At 41.5% G+C, this 19,331-nt stretch overlaps 2 protein-coding genes across 5 annotated transcripts in view; both read left to right on the top strand.

Annotated features, from left to right (window-relative positions):
* CMC2 (C-X9-C motif containing 2) overlaps positions 1 to 19,331 on the top strand; it is a 662,556-nt gene that overhangs the window by 271,516 nt on the left and 371,709 nt on the right. The window lies entirely within an intron of this gene.
* CMIP (c-Maf inducing protein) overlaps positions 18,441 to 19,331 on the top strand; it is a 182,916-nt gene continuing 182,025 nt past the window's right edge. For all 4 annotated transcript variants that reach the window (XM_082270373.1, XM_082270372.1, XM_082270371.1 and 1 more), the window contains exon 1: positions 18,441 to 18,561. In XM_082270373.1, the coding sequence (XP_082126499.1) occupies positions 18,448 to 18,561 (114 nt within the window). In that variant the 5' untranslated portion in view covers positions 18,441 to 18,447. The remainder of the gene's footprint in view (positions 18,562 to 19,331) is intronic.

Raw genomic sequence — 19,331 nt, 5'->3', positions numbered from 1 at the left:
CCTCGTACTCACGCACCGATTGTTGGCCATGAATTTTCGGACAACGTCCGATCGGCCGATTTTCGGCTTGTTAGTATGATGCTTCCGACAACCGTCTGCGACTTTTCGGCCGAACAAAATCTGGTCTGCATACTATAAAATTTTTGTTGGCCGTCACCAGAACGGCCGATTGTTCTTCAGTCAGTACAGATTTCGGCAGACAAAAATCTGATGAGCAAGACTGGGCATGCTCAGAGTAGAAAAAACACACGGAAATTAAACCAGAACATGACGTCACTTCTGCAGTTGGTTGTTGTTGGCCGACAAAATTCGTGTGCAGTCTAGAGCACATTTCAACCAACACAACAACACTGGACAAAAGACGGCTGATCGGTCGGCCGATAATCGTTGCGTGTGTATGAGGCATAAGAAATATATCACAGTACCATAGATTGAATCCAGAGAGTGACAATAGACTAGGAATTCTGGTGTTGCATCAGCTGTACCATCTGCCACCACTGGCGGTGCTGTTGGTAGTAGCCCCTGCTTGCTTGTAGAGTACAGGTTTCCTTTCCAGTGTTTGTACTGTAAGGGAAGATATTCATCCACCTGTTTAATTTTTTCCGAACAGCAAAAAAGAATATTAATGCATAAAAGAGCTGAGAAAGTTACTTTCGCTGAAAAAAAGTGCTGTCGCATCTGCATAGACTTTGTTGACTGTTTCTTTCAGTACTCCGAATCATTTTGTATTTCTGGAGACAGTTGTTTGTGATTTATGTTTCTTCCTAGTTTGTAATTAAGGAAAGTACCTAGTTCACTAATGTTCAGTTACAGGACTACCCATTTGCTTTGGCCCTCAATCATGATTCTGCCATCCTGCTCACAATATAAACATAAAACTTTTAATGACCTATTTCTGTGCTCTGTTACTGGATGTCTGAGGGCCCTAGTGATGTCAGTCTGCCGTCTTTTGTAACACTAACCATTACTGTACTTAGCCTTGTCATCAGTGTAGGTATTACACAGAAAACACTGATGCATGCGAATTCCCGGTGTTAGGAGGCTGTTTAATTCTGCTTCAGAGACTTCTGCCCTGTGCCTCATATCCTGTCATTTTTTTCTTTTATCTACCAAGCCATAATAATTTGGTGATTCTGGGCACAAAAAACTAAGACTTGCATGTGTTAGCTGCATTAAAGCGGAGTTCCGGGCACAAAATCTGTATTTTTTTTTTTTTGTGCCCCTCCGCTAGCTACACATAACCTGAAAAGGAATTGGATAGTTATTTTTTTTTTTTTTGTACACTCACCTTGTAATCGAAGATCGTAACTACTCACCTCAGGGTACTTCCTCCTCCAGCGCCGAGGCTCACCCCGTCACTTCCTGCCTCGCGATGATTCCTGGGAGCTGAACGTCATCGCTCCCAGGAATCAATGCGACGGCACCGGCCCCGCACGTCACTTCCGGGCGACGCCGCATTCCCCTGCTAAACAGCTTCTGGGCATGCCCAGAAGCTGTTTAGGAATGCGGCGCCGCACCGGAAGTGACGAGAGGGGCCGGTGCGGTGCATTCTGGGAGAAGAAGACGCGGAAGAAGACACCGAAGAGGACCGCGCCGGCTTAAGCTGCCCACAAAAGAGATGGAAACGCTGTGGAAGAAATTTTCAAAGTAAGTATTTCTTCTTGCAGGTAAGTGCGAACCGGGACAGATCAGAGGCTAGCCATTGTGGAATGTGCTAGCCCTGACTGTCCCGGGGGTATGTTCATCACAAAATGAGATCTGTGCCCGGAACTCCGCTTTAATATAAAATAAAATCATAATAATGAACAAATGTAGGTCAAACGATGGTTTATCTAGCTCAAATATGTCAAAAACAATGCCCATGGGCCAAATCCAGGCTGCCAGGCATTGTCATGTGGCCCTCGCACTCCGTTTTGCTGCCGAAACGCGGCGGAATTATACCGCCTACACAGTAAGGCACTAGAGCCAGGCCAGGTAGGAGAGCGAAATGCAAGTATGTGCAGCACTCCTTAACCCTGCTCTCTGTGCATAGGGCAACCCCAGAACTGCAATCTGTACATAGCGCACCCCTGAACCCTGCACTCTGTACATATCGCACTCCTGAACTCTGCACTTCCGTGATGAAATTGGGTTGACACCCCTGATCTGATTTTCACTGGGGAAAATTAAGGGCTTATGCCTAGAATGTCAGAAAATATCGACCGGTTTTTATCAGCCTGTGTGTCAGCTGGCTGGTCTGACAGAAGACGGCCGAGCATGCTGGAAAACCATCAGCTGACCAGCTCCTGATTTGTGCTTTCAGCCAGTGAGCGGAGTGTTCTGGTGGGGGGAGTGTTCCCCTGTCAGAACACAACAGCTTAGTAGGGGGAGATTGCTGTACTAATGTCGGATTGTTAGTAGAGCAGCTCCGGCTGAAGGTCAGGTTTTTTTTTTTTCCGTTTAACGCATTCATTTGTATCAAACTTTAGTCTCACCATGGGGGGGGGGGGACACAGCAATATAAACTTGACAGAGAATATGAACCTGACCTATCTAAAAAAAAAAAAAAAAAAAAGTTTTGCCTAGAGATGCACTTTAAATCTGGAATCTTGCTACCTATTAAATTAACAGCAGAACTTGGCTGCTTTTTGTGGGCTTGCTTCATATATCAATGAAATACGACACGGGGCTACCTGTGTTCCTGGAAAAAAAAAACATTTGTTTAATTTGATTTTTTAATAGGCTTTAGCGCAGTAATCATTTTCAAACTAGATGAAAGGTCCACGTAATGCAGTTTTGTATAAGGCAAGGATGATTTGTGTTTTATTTGTTTTGAATGCATTGCATATGTTAAAAAGATAAGGCAAATGAGCCAAGGTTTTACAAAATGATCTAGGCAATGAAATTTGTCTCGGAAAGACATTTGCATTTGTTAGTTATATCATTCTTCTGCTTAAAACATTGCATGAAGATCTTTCAGAGGAATCCGGGTGTGACTTTAACCACTTAAGCCCCAGAAGATTTTACCCCCTTCCTGACCAGGGGGTTTTTTGCAATTTTTTACTGCGTGAGTTTAACGGAAAATTGCGCGGTCGTGCGACGCTGTACCTAAACGAATTTGACGTCCTTTTTTTCCCACAAACAGAGCTTTCTTTTGGTGGTATTTGATCACCTGTGCGATTTTTTGATCATGCGCTATAAACAAAAAAAAGCATCAATTTTGCAAACTTTAACATTTTCGGCCAATTTGTTTTATGCTACATATGTTTGGTAAAAAAAATCGCAAAAAGCGTATTTTGATTGGTTTGCGCAAAAGTTATCGCATTTACTAACAAAGGGAAAGATTTTTGTCATATTTGGTGATTTTTTTTTTTTTTTTTTTAACGAGTAATGGCGGCGATCTGCAATTTTTTTTGCGGGACTGTGACATTGCGGCGGACAGATCGGACCCTTGACTGACATTTTTGACACTTTTGGGGTTACCAGTGACATTACTGCAGTAATCAGTGCTATACATATGCACTGTTACTGCAAAAATGACACTGGCAGGGAAGGGGTTAACTGTATTGGAGAGGGAGGGGTCAAGTGTGTCCTAGGGGCGTGTTTCGAACTGTGATTGGACATGGCTACTAGTGTAAAATCGGATATCAACGGTCCTACATAGTAGAACCGTCTGATCTCCATTTTTACACAGGGGAGAATGACAGGCGGCTTGTTTACATTAGCCGCCTGCCTTTTTCCCTTCCCAGCGAACGATCGCGAGTGACCGGCGGACATCGGGTCCGCCGGTCACACGCACTGACTTGTTAGGGAACGAGCCGGGACGGGCGCACGCCTCAGTAGGCGCGCGCTCGCCCGCTATTGGCTCACAGTGACAGGCGAGCGACGTACCAGTACGTCACTTTGCCTGGCCGGGGCTGACCGCCGCAGTATATGTACTTGCGGCGGTCGGCAACCGGTTAATAAACTAAGGTCTTTGTTTTGCTTATAAACCCCACTAAGCTGAACTTTCTCACCATGGGCAAGGGGGGCCAAAGACACATATTACCAAAAATGACTGAACACTTCACCGAGCTTGGGCTCCAAAACTGGACCATGCCATATGGCTGACTGCAGATTGGAGCTAAGGCTGAATGTGATAAATCTATTGATGCCCCCATCCATGCTATACAGCAGTGGTCTCCGAAATGTGTCACTTTTCTTGCCTTTTTCCTGCTCTTGGGGCACTTTACCTTCCACTGACAATAAAGTGTAACTAAAGGCAACACTTTTTTTATTTTGTTTTATTTTTTTTTAGATTTTAATAGAGTAGAGAGTGATTAGAATATTTGCATATTTGGTTTTTATTTTTGTCTGTGTCCCCGTTCGATTCATCCGCTCTATTTGTCCTGTTTACCATTTATCCTTGAAAGTGAAAGTAGAAGAAAACCCCACATTTTGGGTTTTCCCCAGAAAAGTAGGGGAGGTCCCCAAAGAATTCCCTTAATGTGCAGGGATTTTTCTCACTTCCTTTTTTGGCCATGGGACTAGAAGTTAAAAGGAAATCTCCCCAATGGGCAGAGTCGTATAAAGTACTTGAAACCCATACTTGAGTAAAAGTACAAGTGCTCGATCAAAAAGTGACTTGAGTAGAAGTGGAAGTGCTCAATCAAAAAGTGACTTGAGTAGAATTACTAAAGTATTCAACATTTTTTGTACTTAAGTATTGCAAGTAGTTTTTTTTTTTTAAATTTTGCTACTCAAGTACTGAAAGTAAAAGTACCAGTAGTTTTGAAAAAAAAATTGCTACTCAAGTACTGAAAGTAAAAGTACAAGTACTGTGCTATGTAGTTATTAAAGAAAGAAGTCAAAAGTTTGAACATCATATTGTTTTTTATTATTTCAAATGCAGCTTTTATTTATGCATACAGTAGCATTTATTTTCGTATGCGCTGATAATACACATGTTTTGAGCTTCATGAAACCTGCCATCTACTGTTCTGGCAGTGGTCATTTTTATAATTGTAATGAGTAACTATGCAGCACCAAAAAAAAAAAAATATTGGAGTAGAAGTATTGAAATCATTAAAAAAATGTAGTGAAGTAAAAGTGTAAGTAGGAGAAAAAAATTCTACTCTAGGAAAGTACAGATACCGCCTTTCTGTACTTAAGTACAGTAGTGAAGTAGTTCTACTTAGTTACTATACATCCCTGCCAATGGGACACCAATAATGGGGCACTATTCCTCTCATGGACATCAACAAAGGGGCACTATTCCTCTCTCTGGCACCAGTGATGGGGCACTATACCTCTCTCTTATACCAATGATAGGGCACTATTCCTCTCATTAACACCAAGGATGGGGCATTGTTTACTCCCACTAGCCACAGTCCAACCCCTTTAAAGTCTGAAGAATAATAAATTGGTTCTTTGTTTAGAAAGGTTGGAGACCCCTGCTATACAGTGTAGATGGAGAAATCTCTTGTATTTTGAGAGCCAGAACCAGTTGGAATTCACTTGTGTGTGTATAGCCAGCTTAGGACGGTCGCCATTCTTCTCTGACTTCTGGGTAAATACTAGTTTTGGGGTAGGTCATGTTATGCACACTGAAGCTGAATAGGTTAGGCCAGTGGTCCTCAACTCCGGTCCTCAGGGCCCACTAACAGGCCAGATTTTAAGTATTACCTTGGGGAGATGCAGACTACAATACTGCAATCACTGAGCAGCAAATTATATCACCTGGGATGTATTTCAGTTATCTTGCAAACCTGGCCTGTTAGTGTGCCCCGTGGACCAGGGTTGGGGACCACTGGGTTAGGCTAAGGCCGGCCAAACACGGTTTGAATCTTGGCCGGTTCAGCAGGACTTGGCCGAGATTAGAGCCATTAATGGGCAGGCTGATTGTACCAAGTTGATTGATTAACTTGGGTACAGCCAGCCTGCCGCATTCACTTGCAATTATCACAAGCGGCTGCTATAACCGCTAGTGATAATCAATGTCTTCTCCCGGTGGGGACGGCGTTTCCCGACCGCCCCCTGCCGGAAGCAGACTATTACTCAGCAGAAGGGATTCCCCTGTCAGCACTGTCTGTTTTGATGGGGGAATAGTGCAAGTTTCTTTCATGCAACATGGTAAAATAAAGGTTTCCAGCTACATACTTACACTTTAATTCACTTTGGTTTTAAATGTCTTACTTATAAATGAGTTTCAGGCCATCAGCTTACTATATATCCTAGTCCAAAGAGTAATGGTGTCTTGTAATGTACACCCCCCACCGGTCACACTCTGTAAGCTGCTGATGGCTGATTTCCAGTCAACTGCCACAGATTACTGCACACTACCCTCACTGGCCCTGTGGTCCTGTGGTACTCCATGCAGCCAACCAGATTCTTTTTTTTTTTTTCTAGAGTCATGAAAGAGAGATTCTGATTGGTTACTTTTGGTAGTCGGTCAGATCTTCAACTAGTAGGCCCCAAAATTTATCAGAAAAATTATGTAGCCATAGTCACTTGTGTATGCTAGCAGAGCCATGTTGTGGTCTAATGTGAGTTCTATGTTGGGTGTATTACACCACATGGAAGTTTGCTAAGGTCCTGCCTGATATTTTTTGGTTCATTTGTTTACAGGAAGGGAATTTGGCAAATATGGAATTTTCATACTGTATTATAAATGTAAATGATACATATACAGTAATATAAATGTAAATGCGTCTCATTTGGTTTATATGATGCTCTGGAAACATTTGTTTGTTTGGGCAGGGATCTGATATAGTACATTCTATCTTCAAAGGTGGTTGGGTATGTAAATTGAAGACTGAGGCAAATTAGTGAAGTGATTTGCATTTGGTTGTATCATTTTACTACCTAAAGTGTATCTATAGCAAAAAAAGTTTTATTTTAGTTTCGACTAGTCATGTTCTCTTGCTGTCTGCATACCCGCCGGGGATAGTCAACCTCCTGGTGACTACTGTCACAGGGATTAAGGAAGTTTTCCAGTGGTGATTTCCTCACAGTTCCTGATTTGGTTGTGGGACAATAAATGATTTAAATAAACCCCAATGGGACACAAATACCTGACGGGTTTTAGCCCTTCCATGCTAAGCCAAAAAAAGGGCTTTAGATGTATTTTTAAAGCAAAACTGTACTTTGCCTATATTTGCCAAAGTAACATGTTTGCTTTATAGGCAGTACCATAGAGGGGCTTTACTGTGTTCCCACACCACTCAAATCTACCACTAGAGATCCAAAAAAATCCCTATTCAACTTGATGCAAGTCAGACTCAATAAGCCCCCCTCCCCTCGCTGGGGCCTTGTGACTGACCATTGAGGCACCCAACGTTGTGTTATGTGGGACTGTCACTCTTCCTCCTCCATATTTGGAGGTATGAATTTACTTTTATATAATTTTTAGTCATTTATTAAGCCACCGCCAAAGTGCTATAAGGAATAGTAGCCATACGAAGGTCTTCACTTATCCTAGCGAATTGTAGGTATAAGTCACTGGTTTGCTATGGGTGATATACTTTTCACTTAGTTGAAGGAGAAAAGGAGCCCCAAAAAGATGAATTGATGAGATTGTTGCTATGCAAATTATTGTTTTTATCATCAGTTGATGATAGCAAATGCATTTCAATGGGTAACCAAATCCCTTCTATGATTAGAGCGGAGTTCCACCCAAAAGTGGAACTTCCGCTCTTTTGTTTCCTCCCCCCTCCGGTGCCACATTTGGCACCTTTCAGGGGGAGGGGGGAAAAACAGGTACCCTTCCCCACTTCCGGGACACGGTGCCGTCCCTCGGAAGTTCGGCCCCCTCCTCCGCCGCCGAACCAATAGGAATGCGCAGCGAGCTTCGCGCATGCGCAGTCGGGACCTGCCCGTGAAGCCGCAAGGCAGATTACAAGCTTTTTTGTTAGATTTCAGTGCCTACCTCCAAACACCTCCAAAAAACGCCTGAAAAAAGCCAGGAAAAACGCCTGAAAACTTTACGCTCTGATGTGAATGGAGCCTAAATGAAGGCCTCGTTCGCACCATATAAGCATAAAAACTGATGGAAAAAAGTACAGATTTAACTTGCATTATTGCATAGAATTCTTTTTTCTGTATATACATCCATTCTTTTATTACACCTCATTGGGTTTTTTTTTTCAATTTAATTATTCTATTTTATATTTTATTTTATTATTATATTAAATTAAGATTATATTTTATTATTTTATATTGTTTACCCCCTACTGAAAACTCTGTGAGTTGAAACGCATTGGAATCTAACACCATTGACAGACTGATGCTGACGATATAGTAGAGCCTATGACATGTTATATATACCCTTGGTGTAATTTTGATTGCATTCTTTTATCCTTCGTTTAACTTTTTTTTTTTTTAATCTTTGTTGGATAAAGAAATTTTTGTATATAATTTTTTACATTGTGTTTGGGTACCTAATATAAAGCTCCATTCCATACTATGTGTATATTGTATTCATGCACCGAAATTTCGGCTGCCGAAAATGCCGAAAATAGGGTTTTCAGCATTGTACCGAAAGAAAAAAGGTTAATAAAAATAATAATAATAATAAAGGTTAATAAAAATAATGGTTGCCGAAAATGCCTGTGATTTTGCAGCAATTTTTATTGCAATTTTGCCTCAATTTTACTGCAATTTTGTTGCCATTTTACCGTGTTAATGGTGTTGTTGCCATTTTACTGTGTTAATGAACACAAATCGGTATACTGCGCAAGGAAAAGTAAGGGATACCAACAGTTGCTACCATACAGAATAAATAAAGGGTCTATAACACATATACACATGTAAGTTCCATAGGAGTCCATATGTATATAAAAGTCCTTAAGCACTGAAGGCTGCTCTGCCACAAGCGAGAAGAGAACTTGCAGGGTACTGTGGAGAAAAGACAGGCGCCACTCTAAGTGCAGTAAGACTAGTTTAATAAGGTAAATCAATGTACACCAAATACTCACAATAGAGTAGGTGAGAAACAGCAATGTATAACATGTAAACCGGTCCGTCCAAGCGATAGGTCCGTCCGGGTGCCTCAATCAGTCTGAGATGGTCCGCTGCAGTTATCCGCTGTAGCCGATGGATGTCGCCACTTCCTGAACACTGGGGACACAGAGGTAGACTTCCGGCGACACACTCCTGGTTGTGACGCAAGGACGCGATGACGTAGGCGACGCGTTATCGGAGCATGCGCTCCTTCCTCAGTCCTTCTTGTCTTTTCTCCATATTACTGTGTTAATGGTGTGTTTTTAATAGCTCATGTGGCTCAGAAAAATACATAAAAAAAAAACGCAACATGGGTGCATTTTTTATGTGTTCTTGCTGCATTTTCAATGCATTTCAGTGGGGGGGGGGGGGGGGGGTGTATTTTTAGTGCAGTTTTTTTAACTGACCAAATATGCACCAAAAATACAGCAAGTAAGATTTTAACACTGCTTCAAAAGGTGCCGTTAATAGGGGGATAATAAATTGATATTCTTTTAAATTCATAATATTAAATAAAATGTTGCCTATAATACAATTATTTATAAAAATGTATATATTTTTTTAAAAACCGTGAGTTTCGGTTTAGACCAAGTGCATCCTGAAATTTCAGTTTCGGCACCAGAATTTTCGTTTTGACGCACCGCTAGTATTGCGCAACACATTGCAACATCTGCGAGTTGCATGGAGCGTAAAGGCAGTTGTCTTGTGGTTCTCTGAGGTTTCCATACTGCAGCATGATGCGCAGGTTATTTGTGTGTTACCGCAGTGCAGATTTGTGAATGGGCCCTCAGCGCCCCCCCCCCTTTTTTTTTTTCTTGTATGGTTTTGTTGAATTAGCCTGCTAGTCTCTCAAGCGCATATCAGTGTTCTCTGACAGAGCGCGTCCTGTACACATCGCACATAGACAATTTCCAAACACAGCACTTGGAAATCAAATCTTTCTCCGCACCAGCTGCCTTTTCCCACACACAAATATTTATTGTGTGAGTATTACAAATAAGAAATTTCCTGCACCACATATCAAGTATGATGTCATGCCCCGATGATGAGGGTGCGGACAAATCATATCGCTTGGTGTGGGTGTCTGCCTCCTAAGCAGGATAAAGCATCCTGAAGTGCCAGCTCCTCAGGCCTGTTCAGTCAGTGATGATTCATTCAGCAGAATCTGTTTTCGGTGTGACAAGATGCACGGCGAGAATTATTTTCACTGCAGAAGTGAGCGTGTCATCTGTGATTAAAGTGGAACTCATTAGGCTTGATTCACAAAAGCCTAAAACATGCGGTATTTTCATCACATGCGATGTCTGCCTTTTCCTTTTTGCATTGAAAACCGCAATACCGTACCAATCAGAGGAAATTGCTGCATGAACTTTGTTTTATCGATTTCTGAGGTAACGCTCACAATACGTTTTGTTGAGCTGCGTTGAACCGCGCAGATCAAAGCAAGTTCAACAGAAGGGAATAAAAAGAACAATTGTTTTCTATGTGTTCACACCAGGGCGGATTTGATTTAAATCGCAATTTAAATCATGATTTAAATCACTGGTAAAAAGGCTTGGTTTTAATTAACAGGATTTTTAACATCATTTTTAAAAAGCAATTGTCATCTCTGTCCCTAAGCGGCTCCTCATTTGACCCGCTGTTGACTCACCATCAGTCCCATTCGCTTTAGGCCCCTTTCACACTTGTGCGTCCTAAAAGTCCCGCGATTTTGCTTGAATTTTTTTTTTGCTGCGATTTTTGACTGGATTTGTAGCGATGCCTATGTCTATGGACCTCAAAACTAGTGATCGACCAATATAGATTTTTTAGTGCCGGTACCGATATTTTGGTCGCCGAATATCAGTATTGGCCGATATTTTCAGACATTTAAAAAAAAACTAATTTTAATTTTTTATTTTTTTTGACAGGTACAGTTGTGGAGAGATTTGGGGGTCTAAAAGACCCCCAAACCTCTCCTCTGCACTTAAAAGCATTTGAAATGGCAAGTTTGGTTGTTTTGAATGCTGTAATTTTTTTGAATCTGGTGCTGAATACCCAGAAGCGATGTCATGACATCACGTCCGTGTTTTTACATGGAGACTCGATCAGAGCCGAATGCCGCTTTGATCGGGTCTTCTCTTCGGCGGCCGTGGAGGTAGGATGCCCGGGTCTTCCGGTGGGACTGGAGACCTGGGCGAGCGGTGGGATGGGGGGACGCGTCCCCTCCCGCTCCTTGTAATGACAGCCGAGCGGCTTCTCAACTGCATCAGTTGTCATTACAAGACAGCCGACTGTCGGCTATGGACGCCGGCAGGCATCACTCCGGTACAAGCACTTTCCCAGGCGAGCTGCGGAAGGTTGCGGGAGAGGGGGGATGTCCCCTCCCGCTCCTTGTAATGACAGTCGATGCGGCTTCTCAGCCGCATCGGTTGTCATTACAAGACAGCCGACTGTTGGCCATGGAAGCCGGTACCAGGGGGATGCCTCTAGCTGCAGGCATCACTCCGGTATGTAAGGAATATACTGGTGTATATGCCCCACGCCACGTGTTTAATTTTTAAATAAGTGAAATAAATAATATATATATTTTGTGAGTAAAATCGGTGAATAAATAAATAATAAATAGATGTATAAATATGTGTGTAATTTTAAGCAGCTGCTATAGAAATTAGAAAGTGATGTGTAGGTAAGTAGTCAAAAGGCTACCTATAGCGCTTGCTTTAAAATAATCTCTATAAAATGAATATACTAAACTTCATAAAATCTATTACAAGTAAATTGTGTAGAATAATAAATTAGTAGATCATATCCCATATAACATTAATAAAATATGTAAAAGTCCAAAATGTCCAATAAATATGTATTATAAAGTGAATCTTTGTGCAGACTTCCCAAAATTAAAATTCCAATAAATGTGCAAATATAAAGTGAGCCCGTTGTGCAATCTTCCAAACAAAAAGTGCAAGTACTCAGCGCGATGATTACTCTTCAGTAGTAATCCTAATACTTGTGATTTCACTGTGACCAAAGTAAGATTCAATCACTCACCAACCAAACGTTGTGGTTCATGTGTGCCTTCTAACACCATGACCATTCAGGCTTGTGTAGCCGTCCAGGCTAAAAGGTCTTTTGGCTTGCTTCAGATGGATAAGGTGATAGTATCTCCCTCTGTCTCCTCTCCCCTCGTGCCAAAACAGATATGGGAAAAAAAGGAGCTCCAGATAGTGTAATATCTTTGAGTATTTTTATTCCCAATTGGGCAAAATTAAATACAAGTTTTCATGCAAATAAAATCCAAAAAATCAAATAAAAGCAAATAGTAAGAGAGATTGGGGTTTGTTCCTCCCGAATGCAGCCCTCGTATGGCCGCTTGTGACCGTGTGTTTCAGCGCAAGCCGATCAGCGTGGAAGCAAGCAAGAGAGCTTCCGGCTTGCGTTCCACCTATGACACACATCACCATGCGGTGCGTTCCAAGCTGACGCGTTTCGTCACTTCCGGTGACGTCTTCGGAGACTCCGGTACAGCACTTTCCGAAATATCGGTAACCTCAGGGGCCAATTCCGATATATCGGGGAAAGTGCATATCAGCCCCTGATATATCGGCATTGCCGATAATCGGTTGATCCCTACTCCAAACGCATTAAAGTTGGACCAAAGTAGTGCAGGGACTACTTAGAAGTCGTTGTAACTTAGTTGCACAGATATGAACAGTACTCATTGGAAATTATGGAGTATGACTTGTCATGCGACTTTACAGTCCCAAGTTGCAGGACAAATCGCGTAAGTGTGAAAGGGGCCTTAATGGGATGGCTGGTGATGCAGCAGTGACACAACAAGGTGAGGGACCTGGCGGTAGCAGGTGAGTGGATGCCCGCTAACCGTCCATGATGGATCTGAAATGACAGGTGCTCTTTAAACATAAGGACTCATTCTTGCAGGTAGTTAGTGTGAAATTGTGTGAAATTGTGTGAATGCATCAATGCAGTGCATGTTATCTCAGCTTGCAGAGCTTGGATTCATTGAATGAGTTTACCAAAGATGTAAATATTGCAGGATGTACAGCCTCGTGCTACATAACTAAGCTCCATTTCCTGCTGAATAAATTAAATTATACAAAAAAAAAAAGAATAAATTAAATTATTATTGTATCTTAAATAGAAAACTATCTTTCGGTAGATTTTTATTTCAAAAGTATTTTATTAAAATAAATTTGATAACTTATTATTGTATCTTAAATAGAAAACTATCTTTCGGTAGATTTTTATTTCAAAAGTATTTTATTAAAATAAATTTGATAAAAATAAAAAAAATTAGATTTTAAATAAAAAAATCAGATTTGTATATATTTTTAAAATCGATTTTTATCCTCCCTGGTTCACACCATAATGCTAAGTAAAGGTGTTTTGCAGTATGTCTACATTTTTTATGCAGTGCACAAGCGCCGCATGTCATGCTGCGATGCATAGCATTAAATAAAGGGTCTTTTTTTGACAATACAATAAAGTTAAAGAAAAATGAAACAAAGTAAACAGTGTGATGGTTTGTAACAACACATCGTACCACCCCTCATCACCCCTACACAACCCACCAGTGTGCATGTATTAACACTTTCATTCTCTTTGCAACTTTTATTGTTTAATGTCTTTTTTATGTCACTTTGTAATTTTTTAATGATTTATTGTAAAAAGTACCTACAAGATCTATGCAAACATAAAAAGTTTAAATAAGGACAGTAAAAAAAACAAAACCTTAATGACAAAAAAAAGCAGAAGGAAGTTATTTTTAAGGTATACAGAGCATTACTAAGGGGTTGAAAAGGGACAACTTTTATTTTTATTTTTGCTTAGAGATTTGCTGTAACTGAAGTGCTGAACAAAGAACTTTACTCTGCACATAAACACTAAACAAAATACATTGCAATATTACAATATGGAAAAAGTCAGCAAATAGTACTTGCAGGCTTTAATCATGAAGGAGCCACTCTAAGGCCGGCCATAAAAGAAATTCAATCAGTCCGGTTTAACAGGGACTGGCTGCCATTCGATCCATCTATGGGCAGGTTATTGTACCCAAGTTGATCCATTGATCGACTTGGGTACAACCAGCCTATAAGATTTTTTACCTGCAATTACTGCCAGTATCTATGGCCTACCTGCGATCTCCCACTGGCAGAACAGAATAGCACAGCGGGACGCATTAACCCATCAACACTTCTACCTGTGATGGAAGGAAACAAAATTGAATTGTCAATGGGCTACATCACAGAGCAGGATCCAGCTTCCATTGTTGTGATTACACCAAACAGAGAGGGCGAGCAAATTGGGGCAAATTTAGTACAGTTTTCCAGGTTGGGCTATGCAGGATGCTCAAACTAGACATTGCAATTAATTAAATGGAGGATCCTAAAACCAGACTTTCCAGTTTAAACCCAGACTGGTGAAAACCTTAATTATGTATGTTTTTTTTTTTTTTTTCTAAAGTGTGTGTCTTTAACTTTAGACTGTAGAATATCTACACTTCTTACATTTTCAACCAACTTAACTTAAACCAACTACATTTCTTTTTGTGTCCGATTGAAGCTATGACCTATATAGGAAATAATATTTGTTATATATAATTTTTATCCTCTCCTTCCTTTTTTATTTTTTTGTCTTCCCTCTCTCCCCCTCCCCCTTGCCACTCCTCCTCTATTACACCTCTTCCTTCCCCTCTTGAACCTGTTCCTTCTTTACTTGCCTCCTTTGTTCCGATCCCTCTATTTCGTCTACAGAAACTCCAGTCAAAGGCCTGAGTTGACCACCTTGATCTCCCACCACCTATTCTATGTTGTTGTCTCTCTTGTGGCCCCTCATACCTCCTAAAACCCCGTACACACGCACTGATTGTTGGCCGTAAATTGTCGGCCAACATCCGATTGGCCGATTATAGGCTTGTTAGTATGATGCTTCTGACAACCAACTTAGAATTTTCGGCCAAAAAAAATCTGGTGTGCATGCTATAAAATTTTTGTTGGCCAACAGAACGGCCGATTGTTCCCCAGTCAGTACAGATTTCGGCAGACAAAAATCAGATGAGCAAGACTGGGCATGCTAAGAGAAGAAAAAACACACGGAAAGTCAACCATCACATGACATCACTTCTGAAGTTGGTTTTTGTTGGCCAACAAAAGTCCAGTGCAAGTCTAGAGCACATTTCAACCAACCAACAAACAACACTGGACAAAAGACGGCCGATCGGTCGGCCAACAATCTGTGCGTGTGTACGGGGCTTAAGCCACAGACACCTAGGCCTATCTCTCTCCCTCTCTGTCCATGTTTTTTTAAATTTTGTTAGACTTTGTTTAATGTTACTGGTTTACCATAAGTGTCCCTATGGGAAACCAGTAACATAACCTTGATCTCCCACCACCTATCCTATGTTGTTTCTTGTAGCCCCCATAGCCCGCCCCAGGCCGCAGACACCCCATTTGGCCTCTCCATCCATGTTTTCTCATTCTACCTTGTTTAACATTACTGGTTGTACTAACTGAATGGCTTTCTAACAATTGACGTATTCCTAACTACGCAATGCTATGCCTCCATTTGGAAAATATTTCCTTCAAGAAAAAAAAAAAAAGAGAAAAAACATTAAAGAAAACCCTCAAATGTCTGCTGTTCTCCCTGGTGTTATTCTTTAAATATGAGGAACTGTACACCTTTCCTGAAAGAACCGTTTAGAAGGTCGTCGTTTTTAGTAGGATTTGTAACACAAAGCCGGGAGGCCCGCACTATCAAGTTGTTTTGGCGTCTCCAAGCAACAGTGCCAAGGGAAAAATGTATTACACAGAAAGCCTTTCACACAAACATCTGCTTAGTAAATCATCATAAACAGCCATACGTCCTTTGCTTGACTCCTGCGAGTTCCAGAGCTGAGCGTGCGCCAAGCCCCGGATTGTGATGGCCAGCAGCCTTTGCGTAAGCGAAGATTAAATTACAGCCTTGTAACTGAAGTACAGTACAGACAAGTTTTGGTCTAGCATTTGTGTACTGCTCTACAGTTTACACACATGCTGCAGCTGCCCATGACGGCTTCTGCATAACTCGAGTGCACATAAGCTTGAAGGAAAGCCATTCCGTGAGTCACATTTCTAAGGGCGGTTGCCATGACTACCCACATATCTGGAGTGTTCTTGAGGCCCTGAAATCCACCTTTTAAGAACCAAGGCCAGCAGCTGCCACTGGTCACGCTTCTTGTGCCAGGGCGGATATTTCTTAATTACTGAATGAATATCTTGGCCTTGTGTGTTCTTCGGTTACCACGTTATGTTCATATTGTTGGTTTTTAGAAACTTAATAATGGTGGCAAAGTATACTCCCTACTCTTTCTTCCATATATTTATTTTCTACATTGCAATAGATGAAGAAATGTTTTCTTAGTAAAGGATGAGCATCCGGGTGTATTGAAGACGTTTAATGGATGTCCAACATTTTTGGTTAGGTTCAGTCTACGTTCCTAGGGCTCACTTGTTTTTCTTTTACCTCAATAATGGTGGTAAAATGTATAAAGTATAGTTTATTTAGGGGCAGGTACTCCTCCCTTCTGAGTCACCCCTTGTCTCTGCACCCTACACATCTCCAAGCACCCCCACCTCCCTTGGTTCCACCCATGCCCACCTCCCAGTACTGCCCCTTTTAGAGGATACAAAACCATTGATTTTGTAATGCTAAGTAATTTGTATGGAACTTGTTAATAACAAGGAAACAAATGAAAATAGATACCCAGCAACAATCATTAGCACTCCCCCCACCACCTCACCCCAAAGATAATACCCTGCTATCAACAATAGACTCCCCAGCAGCAACAGATACGCCCAAGCAACAATAGACCCCCGCAACAGATCTGCCCCAGCAACAGATCTGCCCCAGCAACAATAGACAACTGCCAGCAACAACAGATCTCCCAGGAGCCAGCATCAATAGACCATCCAGCAGCCAGCTACAATAAAACATTTCCTTCAACAGTAGATCCCTTCCAGCAACATAGGGCTCCCAGCAATAGTAGGCCTTTCTAGCAAACCTAGACCCTGCAACAATAGATCCCCCTCTAGTAAGCAACAATAGACCCTTCAGCTCACCCCACCACTCCTTGCCATTACATACATTCTGTGCTAGAGGTGCTGGAACTGCATTCCCCCTCCTTCCTGCTGAAAAAAAATGGTGTGTGTGTGTATATAGATATATAGATGTATATGTATATGTATGTGTGTGTATATATATATATATATATATATATATATATATATATATATATATATATATATATATATATATATATATATCCGGATGTTTTTCAGAAATTGTAATGTCCAACATTTTGGTAGTCACATGCCTGATGAAGGTCCTTTAAGCCCCTGAAACGATTTCTGCTATACTGATGTGAAAGCTTTGGACCTGTTCTGGAGATCCATGGTGTGCTATTGACATTCGCTTGCTTCACCATTTTGGTTGGGCCCAACCTACCTTTCCCAAACGTTGAAAAGCTACTAAAATTGCTTGAATTCATTGAGCTTCTCCTTTCAAGTATTGAGTGCCTATCTTCACCTATGTGCTAATATTATCTGGTGAACTAGATGGACTTATCTTTTTTCAACTAGACTAACTATGTAACCTCTGTGTTGTAGTGCACCCCAGCACCGCAGGGGGAGAAATAAAAGATCAAACTCTTGTTGCAATTGGTTGAAGCATATTAGGCTTTTTTTTCATATTGGCTATCTGGTAAGGATGCTGGGAATGGTTTTAGTTTTGCTCCCTGAACTCCCCTGCCCATGTGCATATGAGATATGTTGGGTATAAACTGATTTCAGTGGGTGCAATTTTTACTTTGCTTACTGAATTTGGTAAGGAAACTGGAACTTACAGCCGCTCAAACCCCTGCTATCCTCAGCTGACAGTGCAGATGCTGTGCTCACCATCCACCACAGATAATATTTTCGCGGGGCACATCCTCACGATCCAAAAGGAGCTTACGTTTAAAATAGCGAGTCCCAATGTTTGCATGTTTCTGCCCGATACAGACCTTAGTCATAGCACTATGAATATATGACTAAGGCCGTATTGGTCATAAACGTGTAATCGTTGGGACTCCCTCTGTATTTTAAACATGACAGCTCCTTTATCCTCCATTCCTGAGGACATGTGCCGCTAAAATCTACTGGATTTGGTTCGGACACAGACTGGGGCAACTCCAACACCCCAGTTCTAAAATGCCATGCATCTTTCATTCTGTCGACTGAAATACACATAACATACACAACATTATTTGCAGTTGGCCATGATTAAAATGCTGTCGGTAGTAAAGTTTCAAATCTTGATCTTCTGTATAAATAATCGAAGAGAGGCCCTGTGGTTCCCCAGGAGCATGGTGGGGACTGTCTGCAGTTGAGACTTGTGTAATGTTTGTTCTGCCCATTGGTGTTACAGGAGAAATTAACCATATCTTACTTTTTGTCTTCACAGCCCACCGGGTACATGGAGAATAGCATGCCATACAGTTCTATCGAGGATGTTCAGCTTCTGTCTTGGGAGAATGCTCCAAAATACTGTTTACAGCTAACTTTTCCCGGAGGAACAGTCCTACTCCAGGTATGACATGCATGCTTTAGGTTGCATAGTGTAAGTTTACTTATTGTATAATTCTTTTGCAGCGTCCACCCATAAGTAATAGACAAGGTATCTGTGTTTTTTTTTTTTTTTTAATTCAGTCCATTCTAGTTTGTCCTGCACTTTTATACAGCAAGGCAAACAGTTTTAGAGCAGGAATGCTTTGTATAGCAAGTCCATAACATACAATGAAACAAAACATTTTTCTGTATGAGCAACTTAACTCAGGTCAGTTCATGACTAACAGGGTGCCCCTTAATGAGTTCCCCAAAACAAACGGGCAGCTCTAGAACAGGAAACTAAGGCTACAGTTTGCACAGGCTCACCAAAATTGGACAATAGAAAACTCGGAAAACGTTGCCTGGTCTGATGGGTCACGATTTCAGTTGCGACATTCAGATGGTAGGGTCAGAATTTGATGTAAACAACAGGAAAGCATGGTTCCATCCTGTCTTGTATCAGCGGTTCATGCTGGTGGTGGTGTAATGGTGTGGGGGATATTTTCTTGACACACTTTCGGCCCCTTAGTACCAATTGAGCATTGTTTAAACGCCACGGCCTACCTGAGTATTGTTGCTGACCGTGTCCATCCCTTTATGACTACAGTGTCCCCATCTTCTTATGGCTCCTTCCAGCAGGAAAATGCACCATGTCACGAAGCTCAAATCATCTCACAACTGGTTTCTTGAACATGACAATGAGGTCACTGTACTGCAATGGTCTCCCCAGTCAACAGATCCCAATGGAATAGA

This window comes from Pelophylax lessonae (assembly GCF_965119305.1).
Source record: "Pelophylax lessonae genome assembly, chromosome: 10".
Taxonomy (NCBI): Eukaryota; Metazoa; Chordata; class Amphibia; order Anura; family Ranidae; genus Pelophylax; species Pelophylax lessonae.
Note: the sequence above shows the minus strand (reverse complement) of the source record. Positions and strands in the feature narration are given on the sequence as shown.